Raw genomic sequence first — 15653 nt, forward strand, 5'->3', positions numbered from 1 at the left:
AGGTGTGTCATTCTGCTTGTGAGCAAAATATCCATATGGGCCCGATTTACACTGGACTTCATTTATGTGATAAATAAGTTCATATTTTGCCAGAAAATGGCTAAAAAGAGGGAAAAAACGTGTTCCCAAAAGACTCTATTTTCCCCCTCGGCGAGGCCACGCCCCCTTCTATGACGAGACGCCGTCTGTATCTACTCGCCGATACCGATACGAGTACAAGGCATTTCCTTCAACAAACATTTGACTTTTTCACACAGATTGGTTTGTAATTAGTTCATTTACTCGTTTACATTTCCTTGAGTAAAGTCGGCGACACTTTTCATTCAATATTATGTTTTATTTGTATGTCTCTGTCCATCACAGACAGAACAGCTCATGTCCTAAAGCTCCTCAGTGCCTGAGCTTTATTCATTTATGTGTTTTTATTTAACAATAGTATTGAGATGTTTCTTAAATGGTCTCTTTTCGTCTTTACTTCAGCTCCTGTAGATTTTCTCGTGTGTTTGTAGTAACTTAGCGAGAAGCTACAGCGTTTTCATTGTTCTGCTGCAGCTCATTTTCCCTCAATATAAACATGCTGTATGTCTTTAGTTTGGATTTTCTGAGGACTTTTTAGTCTCTGGGTTAGTTTTTCAGACTAATAAGCCCCTGGGCATAAAACGGCCAAGGAGTCGCCGCAAGTGTTAGCCGCTAGTTAGCAACGTTAGCCTGTATGTTGTAAACACTGCAGACGTTTAGCTCTGGTTAAATCCAGCTCAGACTCTGGTTTAGGGAGTGTCGTCTGTAATAAAGTCAGCTCTATGTGGAATATTGTGTTTACACTAAACTATTCTCCAGTTTGTTGATATTTTCTCTCCTCCTGTAGCAGCGCCGGACACACGTCAGGTGGTATCAGTTTCTGGTATCGGGACCTTGTGAATGAGTACGAGTACCCAACACTGCATTTCCATTTTTCAATTTTATTTTTTTTCAATTTTTTTTTCTAATTTTTTTTGCTGGATTTTTGTCACTTTTTTGCTGGATTTTTGTCTTTTTTTGCTGGATTTTTGTTACTTTTTTGATGGATTTTTGTCTTTTTTTGATGGATTTTTGTCACTTTTTTGATGGATTTTTGTCTTTTTTTGATGGATTTTTGTCACTTTTTTGATGGATTTTTGTCACTTTTTTGATGGATTTTTGTCTTTTTTTGATGGATTTTTGTCTTTTTTTATGGATTTTTGTCACTTTTTTGATGGATTTTTGTCACTTTTTTGATGGATTTTTGTCATTTTTTTGATGGATTTTTGTCACTTTTTTGATGGATTTTTGTCACTTTTTTGATGGATTTTTGTCTTTTTTTTGATGGATTTTTGTCTTTTTTTTGATGGATTTTTGTCACTTTTTTGATGGATTTTTGTCACTTTTTTGATGGATTTTTGTCACTTTTTTGATGGATTTTTGTCACTTTTTTGATGGATTTTTGTCTTTTTTCTGCTGGATTTTTGTCTTTTTCTGCTGGATTTTTGTCTTTTTCTGCTGGATTTTTGTCTTTTTCTGCTGGATTTTGAAGTAACAAAAGGGGCAGATATTATAAGACTTGTTCTTCTCCTCTGCTCCGTTTCATTCACACTGTGTTGGCGGTTTTTATTGTGATTGCATAACATCACTTTTGAATGAAATAGATAAATAAAATGAAATGAAAAATGAAAAATTTGATGCGTGATACAACAGCGCTACAATGATGGGAAATCCACATCAGTACAAAGTAAATAAGGCAGCGGTGATGAGCAGGAACAGAGCGCGTTGAAGTCGAAGTGCCAGCGATGCATATGCGGCGTATTTACACTGTCAATCATTAATATCTATATTCAAACGTGTTAATGAGTCACAGCGTGAGCATCGGGTCGGCTGGATGTGCAGAAAGCGCTAATGTGCCGCTCACTGACAAACGCCGACACTTTCCTGAAAGCCTCCGCCGTGTTACCCACAAAGCTCGGCGCTCTCTCCTCCTCCCTGTGAAGCACTGAACCCCCCCCCCAGGCTCCTCTGTCTGGAGCTGTCCTGGATTTAAGCACTCAAACAGGCTGCGCTCCCCTCCCCCCACAGCAGCAGCAGCAGGAAGCACAGGCACGCGGCGCTCCCCTCCCCCACGAGCACTCCCCCACCAGCACTCCCCCACGAGCACACTCCCCCACGAGCACTCCCCCACGAGCACTCCCCCACGAGCACTCCCCCACTCTCCTCCAGGCAGCGGCTGTTTGTGGGATTAACACCAACACGGTGATGGACAAAAACAGTCCTGTGCACCGCCTCCACGATGGGAGAGCGCCGGGCGTGAGGAGGCTGGTCCGACAGACTGGGCAGGGGGGGGGGGGACATGCTGCTAGGGCTGTGCAATTAATCGAAATTCGATTACGATTTCGATTACAACAATAAACGATCACAAAATTAGCATAATCGCAAAAAATCGATTATAATATTTTTTATTTCTTTTTTTTACTTTTTTTTTTCTTTTTTTTTCACATTTTCTTTCCTAATTTTTAATTTTGGGATTTTTGTCACTTTTTGGCTGGATTTTTGTCTTTTTTTGATGTTTTTTTGTCTTTTTTTTGATGTTTTTTTGTCTTTTTTTTATGTTTTTTTGTCATTTTTTTTGATGGATTTTCGTCACTTTTTTGCTGGATTTTTGTCTTTTTTTGATGTTTTTTTGTCATTTTTTTGTCATTTTTTTGTCATTTTTTTGTCATTTTTTTGCTGGATTTTTGTCACTTTTTTGATGTTTTTTTGATGTATTTTTGCTGTTTTTTTGATGGATTTTTGTCATTTTTTTAATGTTTTTTTTGTCATTTTTTTGCAGGATTTTTGTCACTTTTTTGATGTTTTTTTGTCATTTTTTTGCTGGATTTTTGTCATTTTTTGATGGATTTTTGATGTTTTTTTGTCATTTTTTTGATGGATTTTTGTCATTTTTTTGATGTTTTTTTGATGTTTTTTTGTCATTTTTTTGATGGATTTTTGTCATTTTTTTGATGTTTTTTGTCATTTTTTTGCTGGATTTTTGTCACTTTTTTGCTGGATTTTTGTCACTTTTTTGATAGATTTTTTTAAAGGTAACAAATAATCGTTTGAATAATCGTGATTTCAATTATGACAAAAATAATCGTGATTATTATTTTTTCGATAATCGAGCAGCCCTACATGCTGCTGTACGGAAGAGCTTCAGTCAGTAAAGTCTCCATAAAAAACCTGCACAGTTCAGTACGTTTGGCAGAAGCTCCGACGACTGAAGCACCAGAGAGTCTTTCCCAGAGGCAGAAGGATCATGTGCCACAAAGTAAAAGCTGATGTTAGGGCATATTTGACCCCTCAGTGACCCCGCGGGGGCTCGGGTGGTTAGTACGGCTGTGCAGTTAATCGAAATTCGATTACAATTTCGATTACAACGGTAAACGGTTACAAAATTAGCATAATCGCCAAAAATCGATTAGAATTTTTATTTTTCAATTTTACTTTTTTTTCATTTTTTTTTCTAATTTGGGGATTTTTGTCACTTTTCTGCTGGATTTTTGTCATTTTTTTGATGGATTTTTTGTCAACCCTCTCCCCACTGGGGAGAGGGTTCAGCAGAACCCCCTCCCCACTGATGCCACAGACAGCGTGTGGAGGGGGCGTGTCTAATGCTGCGTTTACACATAGGCACGATGCGTTACGAATGGCATTTTTTCGTCATTCGTGACGTTCGTAACATGACTTAACGCGTCTTGATGGGATTCTTAACAGAGCGCATCAGTTCGTGACATTCGTGATGTTCGTGGAGAAAGTTTTTGTCTGTCAAAAAATCTTCCACGAATGTCACGAATCACCCTCTGTTCGTGGAGTTCGCAGCGGAGCGTGTCCTGTCGTGATGAGTCGTGGCGCTTCGTAATTCAGCGTGAGAGCATTCGTAGAGCATTCGTAGAGCAGAATCACTGTTTTCACGCACAAAATTGATGGAAACACACGCTACGCCGAAAAGTGCATTTTCGGACCTGCAGCAGCAAAAGAAAAGTCAAACAGACTCGGCCAGTCCGCGCTCCAGGCCCAGGACAGCACCTGCCGCCGCTCCTCAGGTGCTGAAGTTGCTCCGCCGGCTTTTCCTCCTCCTGTGGTCGTTCCTCCTGATGTTTGGGAGCCAGTCCCTGCCACCCCTATTGCCCCCCCGCTGGAGAACCCCACTGTTGTATATTTGTCACGATTTTCTCCGCGTTTGTGGGGAAAAAAGGGACAGTAAGAAGTGCGCCTTTACCGCGGTCCCTGAATGCATCTCCCACGCTGCCTCCACTGACCAAAACAACAGCGCGTGGTTGCAGCAGCTCCACCACAGATAAATTAAGGCTTATTTACAACCTTAGACACGTAAAACAAGCGGCGGTGGGTGCGGGGCAGGTGAAGACAGGCCTGTGTTTGTGGATTATAAAGTTTTTTCAACTGGAGCTGAGACCGACCAGACGAGTGAGAATCATGGATAAAGAGGTTTAAGAGCAGCAAGTTCTACGACGGATCCTCAGAAGATCGAGTGCACAGTGAGTGTAGTGTTTTTATGTTTTTTCTGTGGAGTAAAGTCAGCCCAAATTGTGCGGCTATTGCACTGACTTATCTGACATGAAGCGCGTGCGTTTGTTGATGCGTTTGCCCGTGTTACGCATTGACAGGAGCGTCGTTGAACTGGTGTGACTGTCCCATAGACTGAAAAACTATTGCTATTCTTCAGTATATGGACAGGCCCGACGATGAGCTGGTCTATTTTGCTTTTTGTTTAACCCGATTTGGCGAGAGCCCAACGAGTCAGGGGCGCACGGCGGAGCGAGACGTCTCTGCTCCGCCTCCAACCCGGTGTGCGCGGCAGGCGGTCTTCTCCACATTCGCCCAATTCTTGACAGATTTTTGACAGAACGCGACAATTCCCAATAACTCGCAGCAGCTCGCAGCAGAACGCAACAGCGCGCAGCAGTGCGGGACGTATATTCGTGACCGTGCGTAATAATTCGTGCCATTAATCGTAACACGCAGTAACAGGTCGCAACAGTTCGTGGCGGCGCGTGAAACCTCTGCCCCGAATCACTCACATTCGTGATCCTCGGCCACGAATGTGGATTCGTGGCATTCGTGACTTGTCGTCGTTATGTGTAAACGCAGCATAAAGGCTCAGAGGTTCTTAAAGAGACAGAGGCCGATTTCAAGACATTCACTACAGCCATTTTGAGAGAGACATTTTATACAAGGCAGTTATTCTAATTTACTGCATTTACAGACCAACAGAAGGTTTGTCATCATTGTAGTGAGATATAGACTGGTGCTATGGGACTGACAAAAGCAGAACACCCCCTCTTTAAAGCAGAACACCCCCTCTTTAAAGCAGAACACCCCCTCTTTAAATCAAAGTACTCGTATCGGTTTTAGAAAAAGTGGTATCGGTGCACGCCTACCAGAAACCCTAAACACCTGAAATAAAATTGATCCTGAAGCGTCACAGGAGCCAAACAATGCCAAGTAGTTCGGCACATGGAACGATGAGGAAAGACAACAGGCCAAATATTCCACAGGTTTCCGACTAAATCAACCCTTCTCCTCACAACAATCATCAAATATCGGTTCGTGAAGTCCGTAGTCATCGGTTACGATAATCCTCGTGCTTCTCCATCGCAGAAAACCCAAACCATCACGTCTGAAACACCTGAAACCTCCGCTTTGCCCCAGACCAACCTCGCACGCACAAGGGTCTGAGATGGTCATTTATGTGGCGAATCCAGTAATTACCGATGGACATCCTCCCAGAGCCCCCGCCGGAGCCCCCCCTCGCCCTCGCCCCCCCCCCCCCCCCCGAGTGTGGAGTATGGGAAACCAGATAAACGCCTGCCATCGTAAACAATCTGCGCCGCACAGATGGGAACAAGCAGAGTCCTGGTGTGGGCCATTTCCTGTCGCTGCTCTCAACCCCCGGCCTCGGCGGGCGGGCCAATTCATCATGGGGAGGGATGGGGAGGGAGGGGGGGCCAATTCATCATGAGGGGGGAGGAGGGGAGTGAGGGGGGAGGGGTGAGAGAGAGAGACTGTATGAAAGAGATACAAGGGAAGAGATATATAAATAGAAAGGTGGAGATACAGTATCATAAAGGTGGATGGAAGTAGGGCTGAAACGACTAATCGATTACTGAAATAGTCGACAACTATTTTAGTAATCGATTAATCGTTTTCTGGTTCACACAGACTCAAATGGAGCAAAAGTGACATAAAAATGTAGTATTTTTTTTATGAAATCCTACTTTGTTTATACCAGTGTTAATTTCATCAACTAAAATATTTCGTCTTAATTTTAGTCAAAGTGATATTTTTGTGACTAAAATTGGACTAAAACTAAATGAAAAGTTTCTCATGAGACTAAAACTGTGACTAAAAAGTCCAGATATTTGAGTCGACTAAAATCAGACTAAATAAAAATGAAAAGGAGAGACTAAAATCATCCAAACTTGTATTGAGCGTCTGAAAGAGCCTCAGATCATGTTTAAAGGATCAGCTCTGAGCTTTGTTCATGTGGAGCAGAAACATGAAGCAGAGGAACAACATTAAACATGATTAGAATCAATATTATCAATGCAAAGTCCACTCAATTAGTCTGAAATTCAGTCGACTAAAACTAGACTAAAATTGAAAAGCTTTTTTTGACTAAAGCTTGACTAAAATTAAATTACATTTTAGTCAAAAGACTAAAACTAAAATAAAATATGTCAAAATTAACACTGGTTTATATAGTTCGGGTCCGTGTACATTTTGTTCATTGTAAACTTCATGAATCGAGCCTCCAACAAACATGTCCCTTTAGTTTTACTCCATCAACACATCCTCAAGCAGCGACACTTAAGCTATAGGTGATTAAAAACAATAGAAATAATAAAATTTTCCTTCACCATTCACAGCCAAGCGATTACTCGATTACTCGATTACAAAATAATCGTTAGTTGCAGCCCTAGATGGAAGGAAGGAAAGAGAGGGAAGGAAGGAAGGAAGGAAGGAAGGAAGGAAGGAAGGAAGGAAGGAAGGAAGGAAGGAAGGAAGGAAGGAAGGAAGGAAGGAAGGAAGGAAGGAAGGAAGGAAGGAAGGACAAATTGACCATCTGACCATCACCGAGTATGGAGTGAATGAATAATGTATGACATTGTAAAGTGTCTTTAAGTGTCCAGAAAGCTCTATATAAACCCATGACCTCAGGCAGCGTCCAACACTTTAGCTAAACACTAAACACTAAACACTCTGGAGCCTGAAAGTCGCTACCAAACACTTTGGTTAAAGCCACATTCTCTCCATGAACCATCTTTACAACTTTACACTCTCCATTTCACTGATCCAGTTGCTCAGATGTTCAGAACTACAGGAAAACGCGTGTGTAGAAATGTTATAGATGCGGTTGGAGAGTTCCTGGTTGGAGACGCCTGGATTAGACGCTGTGAGTAGATGGATAGAGGCAGCCCGATCGATAGACAGATACGATAGACGGACAGCGAGTGGGCGGGGCTGGTCCTTGAACGCATCACATGTCAGATCGCTTCAGGGACGGTGCCAGTCGAGCCGCTACGATCCCGGCTCACGCTGTGATTCATTAAATCGACGAAAGCTCACGCTGTTCGCAAACGGCTTCTCATGCAAAGTCACCGGATATAGCTGAGGACGAGGAGGGAGACGGATCACATGTGACACGAGGGGCGGTGATGGTTTGAGATCACACCAGGCCTGGATAAAGCTCAGAGCAGAGAGTCTGAGGAGCGGCGAGCCCCGTCAGTGAAGACCGTTGGGCGTGGAAAGCCCTTCTCTTTGGGCCTCATGGCGGGGAGCTGACGTAGCTGTGATAGCGCCGCCGCTGGCCAGGGGAGAGTAATAACAGACACTTGGTAAACAGGGTTCCTGTTTACTTGGACCCTGTGACCCATGTGACAATGTTGGGCTGGGTTTCATGTTTTTAACCACGAGAAATAACAGGTTGACGCCTATTTCTATGACTGACAGACTCTGTAGGAGCATGTTCATTTCACAGACCACACGGGATCATCATGAATGGAGCTGATGGTCATTGATCTTCTATATATTCTATTGATCTTCTATTCTATTCTATCCATCCATCTTCTTCCACTTTTCCGCTCCAGCGTCTCGTAGGAGGAAAAACACCATATTTGGGTGAAAGCGTCATCACGGGGCCCCTTAGCAGGACACGTGGATGTCAAATCTGTCAATATTTATGAATGAAAACCCGCGGGAAAGACAGCCTTTCTACTTCCGGGTCGCCCCCACCTCGCAGACAAAACATCATCAAATAAACATCATCATTTTTATATCTGACATGAAAACTAAGATGTAAAGGGAGGAAAACAGATACAAATCTCCACTTCCACCACTGCGGGAAACATCAATACTTTCACCTAAAGTGTCTCGCCTTAAGCATATTGTCCGGTAGAAGCGAAACCCCAGCACTCAAATCCGGCTGCTCGCGTTAGCATCATGCTCCTCTGTAACTGAAGTACAAATTTGAGCCGTTGAACCACTTCCTGCATAATAGATCATTTGTGAAAGTAGTGGAGCAGTCGTTTGATAAAATTGCATGAGCTCGATTCACTGCCAACATAACACCACAACATGCCCGTCATCACAGAGCCAACAAACCCGTCACGAGCCGTCAATGCCGCCACAGAAATCCACACAATGCAGGCGCCTCAGCCGAACACCAGGAATCGGCTTGTTGCACAATGTGGCTACGCTAGTTCCTCTGAGCTGAAGCTGTGGGCGTTTGTACTTCCTGTTCGTGTTCATTTCCATTAAGATGAGCTCAGACCAGTGAGTTCCTGGTAGAAATATTTCCATAGAGGAGACGTTTATGTTTGTGAGGATCAGTGAGTTTGTCTTGAAGCTAAAGGCTAATTTAACCTCTTAACTCCCGCCTGAACCGAGAGGATCTTTTTCTTCACGTCATCACATTTTTTTTTCCATCATTTTTGTCACTTTTTTGTCAATTTTTGGTCACATTTTTGTAAAATTTTTTGTCACATTTTTGCCATTTTTTTGTCAAATTTTTATCACATTTTTATCACATTTTTGTCATTTTTCGTCAATTTCTTGTGACATTTTTATCACATTTTTGCAACTTTTTCATCAATTTTTCGTCCCTTTTTTGTCCATTTTTTATCACATTTTTGTAATTTTCTTGTCACATTTTTGCCATTTTTTTTGTCACATTTTTGTAATTTTTTGGTCATTATTTTGTCACATTTTTCGTCAATTTTTTGTCAATTTCTTGTGACATTTTTGCCACTTTTCCATCATTGTCTTCGTCGAGAAAACGTGCTCGGTTCAGGTGGGAGTTAAGCGGTTAATGCATTACACAACTTGAAATAGTGCCTTTATATATATTTTTTCATAGCATGTTAGCCTTTAGCTTCAAGACAAACCATCAATCCTTCATGATCACAGGCGTCTCTGATCTGAACTTCATGATTTGAACACAGTAAATGATCATCGACCGGGAACTCACCGCCCACAACATCATCTTTTTTATTCCAGGAAAAGAAAACAGACAGGAAGTCCAGGCGCTCACACCTTCAGGTCAGAGGAACTAGCATAGCCACAGCGCGCAACAAACCAATCCAAACCCCCGCAGCCACGACGTAAAACAAAACCATCTCACCTTTTCCGCCTTCACCTTCTTGAGCGTCTTGCACTCCCCGTTCTCCGCCTCGTCCTCGCTCTTCAGTGCCGGTACTATCCCAACCGTTTCAAGTGCAATATTCCCCATTTGATTCGCCTCCGCCGCCGCCTCCGCCGCCGCCTGCGAGTTCTCGAAGGCGCCGCCGCGGCTGTTCCCCAGAGCCAGCGCGTCCTTCTCCACGGCGGCGGCGGCGGGCATGGCCACCACCGCCACCACCGCCCCCTCGCCTTTGTCCTTCTTGCTTTTCCCGCTCGTCTCCTTGTCCTTCTTGCCCACCGCCCCTCGGGAGGAGGCCTTGCCGCCCTTCTCCGCGCCCTTCGCCGCCGCGTTGTTGTTCCCGGCGGCCGTGGCGTTGGCGGCGGCCGGGGCGGGGGGCTCCGCCTGAGTCCGCCCCGAAGCGTCCTTTTTCCCCGCGTCTCCGGGGGCCGCCTTGCTGTTGCCGTCTTTGGAGTTCTTGCTGCGTTTGTACTTGGATTTGCTCTCCTTGCCCTGCGCGGACACCGGGCTCACGAAGCGGATGTTGTCGGGCAGTGCCGCCACAGCGCCGGGGGGTCCCGACAGGCCCCCGTCCTTAGTGCCGGACATCTCCAGTTTGTCTTTTTCCAGGTCGGCGTCCAGGTCGATGATCAGATTCCCCACGCCGATGTCCCACTCATCCCCGCTGTCGTAAGTGTCCACCGCGTTCGAGTCCACACCTTTCCCGCCTGCAGTGCCGCCACTGAGGGACATCTTAGTGCCAACGGCCCAGCAGGAACGCCGAGGGGGGGTCCAGCACCCTCACGCGCGGTCGGGACGCCAGGGTTAGAGAAGCCTCACGGGGTGCACGTCGCCGGCCCATCGAACCACATTATGTTCCTGGAAAACAAAAAACACACACGGAGATTAGACACAACGTACGACACGATCCACACCACGACGGGATATTCAACCTCTTAACCTCCGCCTTCACCACGTGCATTTTCTCCAGTTCAGCTTTACCCAAATCTAAAAGTGTCCGCCATGATAAGAAGCCTCCGAATTGGGCTGTCAGTGAAGAAGGAGTTAGGGAAAGGAGCCTCAGTGCTAACTATCATAGCCACTTTAGCATAGGGACCTCTGATGCTAACTCTCATAGCCACTTTAGCATAGAGACCTCTGATGCTAACTATCATAGCCACTTTAGCATAGAGACCTCTCATGCTAACTATCATAGCCACTTTAGCATAGAGACCTCTCATGCTAACTATCATAGCCACTTTAGCATAGAGACCTCTCATGCTAACTATCATAGCCACTTTAGCATAGAGACCTCTGATGCTAACTATCATAGCCACTTTAGCATAGGGACCTCTGATGCTAACTATCATAGCCACTTTAGCATAGGGACCTCTGATGCTAACTATCATAGCCACTTTAGCATAGGGACCTCTGATGCTAACTATCATAGCCACTTTAGCATAGGGACCTCTGATGCTAACTATCATGGCCACTTTAGCATAGGGACCTCTGATGCTAACTATCATAGCCACTTTAGCATAGGGACCTCTGATGCTAACTATCATGGCCACTTTAGCATAGTGACCTCTGATGCTAACTATCATGGCCACTTTAGCATAGGGACCTCTGATGCTAACTATCATAGCCACTTTAGCATAGGGACCTCTGATGCTAACTATCATAGCCACTTTAGCATAGTGACCTCTGATGCTAACTATCATAGCCACTTTAGCATAGGGACCTCTGATGCTAACTATCATAGCCACTTTAGCATAGTGACCTCTGATGCTAACTATCATAGCCACTTTAGCATAGGGACCTCTGATGCTAACTATCATAGCCACTTTAGCATAGTGACCTCTGATGCTAACTATCATAGCCACTTTAGCATAGGGACCTGTGATGCTAACTATCATAGCCACTTTAGCATAGGGACCTCTAATGCTAACTATCATAGCCACTTTAGCATAGAGACCTCTCATGCTAACTATCATAGCCACTTTAGCATAGGGACCTCTGGTGCTAACTCTCATAGCCACTTTAGCATAGGGACCTCTGATGCTAACTATCATAGCCACTTTAGCATAGAGACCTGTGGTGCTAACTCTCATAGCCACTTTAGCATAGGGACCTCTGGTGCTAACTCTCATAGCCACTTTAGCATAGGGACCTCTGATGCTAACTATCATAGCCACTTTAGCATAGGGACCTCTCATGCTAACTATCATAGCCACTTTAGCATAGAGACCTCTGGTGCTAACTATCATAGCCACTTTAGCATAGTGACCTGTGATGCTAACTATCATAGCCACTTTAGCATAGAGACCTCTGGTGCTAACTATCATAGCCACTTTAGCATAGTGACCTGTGATGCTAACTATCATAGCCACTTTAGCATAGTGACCTGTGATGCTAACTATCATAGCCACTTTAGCATAGTGACCTGTGATGCTAACTATCATAGCCACTTTAGCATAGTGACCTGTGATGCTAACTATCATAGCCACTTTAGCACAGGGACCTGTGATAGGGCGACAGTGGCACAGATGGTAGAGAGGGTCGTCTCATGATCGGAAGGTCAGGGGTTCGACTCCCACCTTCTGAAAGTGCACATTGTCGTTGTGTCCTTGGGCAAGACACTTCACCCACATTGCCCCCAGTGTCTGCGTACATTGGTGTATGAATGAGAGTATGAATGGGTGAGTGGATCCTTGCTGTAAAGCGCTTTGAGTGCCTAATGTAGGTGGAAAAGCGCTATATAAGTTGAGACCATTTACCATTTACCATTTACCTCTGGTGCTAACTCTCATAGCCACTTTAGCATAGGGACCTCTGATGCTAACTATCATAGCCACTTTAGCATAGTGACCTGTGATGCTAACTATCATAGCCACTTTAGCATAGTGACCTGTGATGCTAACTATCATAGCCACTTTAGCATAGTGACCTGTGATGCTAACTATCATAGCCACTTTAGCATAGTGACCTGTGATGCTAACTATCATAGCCACTTTAGCACAGGGACCTGTGATAGGGCGACAGTGGCACAGATGGTAGAGAGGGTCGTCTCATGATCGGAAGGTCAGGGGTTCGACTCCCACCTTCTGAAAGTGCACATTGTCGTTGTGTCCTTGGGCAAGACACTTCACCCACATTGCCCCCAGTGTCTGCGTACATTGGTGTATGAATGAGAGTATGAATGGGTGAGTGGATCCTTGCTGTAAAGCGCTTTGAGTGCCTAATGTAGGTGGAAAAGCGCTATATAAGTTGAGACCATTTACCATTTACCATTTACCTCTGGTGCTAACTCTCATAGCCACTTTAGCATAGGGACCTCTGATGCTAACTATCATAGCCACTTTAGCATAGTGACCTGTGATGCTAACTATCATAGCCACTTTAGCATAGGGACCTCTCATGCTAACTATCATAGCCACTTTAGCATAGAGACCTCTGGTGCTAACTATCATAGCCACTTTAGCATAGTGACCTGTGATGCTAACTATCATAGCCACTTTAGCATAGTGACCTGTGATGCTAACTATCATAGCCACTTTAGCATAGTGACCTGTGATGCTAACTATCATAGCCACTTTAGCACAGGGACCTGTGATGCTAACTATCATAGCCACTTTAGCACAGGGACCTGTGATGCTAACTATCATAGCCACTTTAGCATAGTGACCTGTGATGCTAACTATCATAGCCACTTTAGCATAGGGACGTCTGGTGGTCCCTTACCGGTGATTAGGAGCTATGTGCCGTCCCATAAGCCACTGCTCCTCCAAACCACCCCACCCCCCTCGCCCCCACCCTCGAGTGATTCATGCGCAACCACTGATGATTGACAGGAGCACATTTAATTAAAAAAAATAGATTCTGCACAAGCCAAACTTTATAAAGTGATAAATCCATGTTGTCGTCCCCACAGCTCAGTCACATGTCAGTGTTAAAGAGGAAACTCAGGAAACGGATTAAATGAAGTCAGTTTGTGCTTTTGCTTCATTTAGTAGAAACTGAAGCCACATGGATCATTTGCATATTGCAGCTTTATGAAACTCTGGCCAGAAAACCACACTTGCAACTTTCCTGCCACCGGGTCAGAGACACCAGGGGGAGATGAAAGACCCCCCATTATCCCATAAACACTTGCTTTACCCCCAGAGGGACGACGGGAAGGATTTATTAAGGTAAACACGTTACTTAGTTCTGCTTTAAACACACTCAGCGGCAAAACATTTGTGAAAACACTGAAGTATGAACATTTAATAAAAACATGCAACTTGTTCTTCCGACTTGTGCCAGAGCCACATGGAGCCGGCCGTCCAAAACCACAAATATGTCAAAACATTAACGTAATAACTGACAATAATCCATCATCTCAGACACATAATATGTATTCTGCACCTTTATTCCGTTCATCTGTGTGGAATCCTTACAGTTTACTCTGCTTAAATAACATCATATATATCTCTTTATGGCCTGACCCTTGGACCAGACAAAGCTCTAGATCAGGGGTCTCAAACTCATCTGGACTGGGTTTGGACTGATTTAGCAACTTTTTATTGCTTGCTATAATATAACTTAAAATAGTCTGTACATCTGCACATGTTTAAGCTTCTAGAGGTTTCCAATCAGCCAAACATTTGCTGAGCTTCTACATTTGAAATGACAGACTTAGACAATTAGTTTTTTTGTAATTAATCCCATTTTGGTTCAGAGCCTGAGGTAAAACCCCATCAGTGATCTGTCAGGAGTCAGGTCCAGTTTCTGTCTGTGAGCCTATTAAATAAATGCAAAATGTACAACAAATGTCATTTTAATCTTTATGTCGCGGGCCGCATGTCTGAGACGCCTGCTCTGGAGCAGGGGGGCCCAAACGTTTTGTCTCCGAAGGCCAAAACTAAAAAGTGCCTGTGAGTCTCGGGACAAACACGGCGATGTCAAGCACGAAAAACACACATAACTGCAAATTACAAAGTTACTGTATTTTATTTACTTTTTATTTTTTCAATAGCCTACATTTGCATTGGATTCTATGCAAATAACATGTTATATTAACCTCTTAACTCCCGCCTGAACTGAGAGGATGTTTTTTGTCCATTTTTTATCACATTTTTGTCCATTTTTTATCACATTTTGTCATTTTTTCATCAATTTTCTTTATCAAATTTTTGTAATTTTTTTCATCATTTTTTCGTCACTTTTTTGTCAATGTTTTCTCACTATTTTGTCACATTTCCATCATTGTTTTCGTCTCAGTTTTGTTGCTATTTTCACAGCTGTTTTCCAGAGGCTTTTGGATTGGGGTAAAGCCAAACTGGAGAAAATGTGCTCGGTTCAGGCGGGAGTTAAGAGGTTAAAACGAACTGTAGCAATTTAGTGCAAAAAAACAAAATCACCTGTATCGACAGCTCCTTTACCTCACTCATTCACTCAAAGAAAATGCCACATTAGATTATTTTGAAAGTGTCAGTTCAGCATCAATTCTTTTATACGTCAATTTTTAACATATTCTGATGTCGACATCAACAACCTTTGCAATAAAAGTTGGAAAACTGTGAAAGTTTAGCTACAACGCTCTGTGATTGATAAACACCAAAACGCCACAACAGGGTTTCCTTAACTTTGCAAAAGGAGTGAAACAGCGCCCCCAATTTGACGCTCGTGGTCAAAAAGTGTACTGCATCCATATTTACCATTGAGAATGAATGGAAGAGAGTTAGCAGCGCAAAAGAAGGTCACTCTCTGGCGGGCCAACAGGGCACCCGTGCGATCTCTGGCACCCACTCAGGGTGGACTCACTGGCTGGACTGGGGGTTACAGATAAATCAGTTGCAGAAATGTACCAGTGTTTCTGTCTCTTACTGACCCGACCACTCTCGTCTTCGTCTGTATATCAGTCAGGAAAGTGAGTAACGAGGCAGAGCCGGGGCAGGAGCACGAGCGAGGCCTGTGTGTGACGAAGGAC

At 44.0% G+C, this 15653-nt stretch overlaps 1 protein-coding gene across 2 annotated transcripts in view; it reads right to left on the reverse strand.

The window, feature by feature from the left end:
- Window positions 1-15653, reverse strand: part of znf609b (zinc finger protein 609b) — a 283849-nt gene that overhangs the window by 190615 nt on the left and 77581 nt on the right. For both annotated transcript variants that reach the window (XM_079554664.1, XM_079554663.1), the window contains exon 2: window positions 9686-10561. In XM_079554664.1, coding sequence (XP_079410790.1) covers window positions 9686-10435 — 750 coding nt within the window. In that variant the 5' untranslated portion in view covers window positions 10436-10561. The remainder of the gene's footprint in view (window positions 1-9685; window positions 10562-15653) is intronic.

The sequence above is a fragment of the Gobius niger genome (assembly GCF_951799975.1).
Source record: "Gobius niger genome assembly, chromosome: 4".
Classification (NCBI taxonomy): Eukaryota; Metazoa; Chordata; class Actinopteri; order Gobiiformes; family Gobiidae; genus Gobius; species Gobius niger.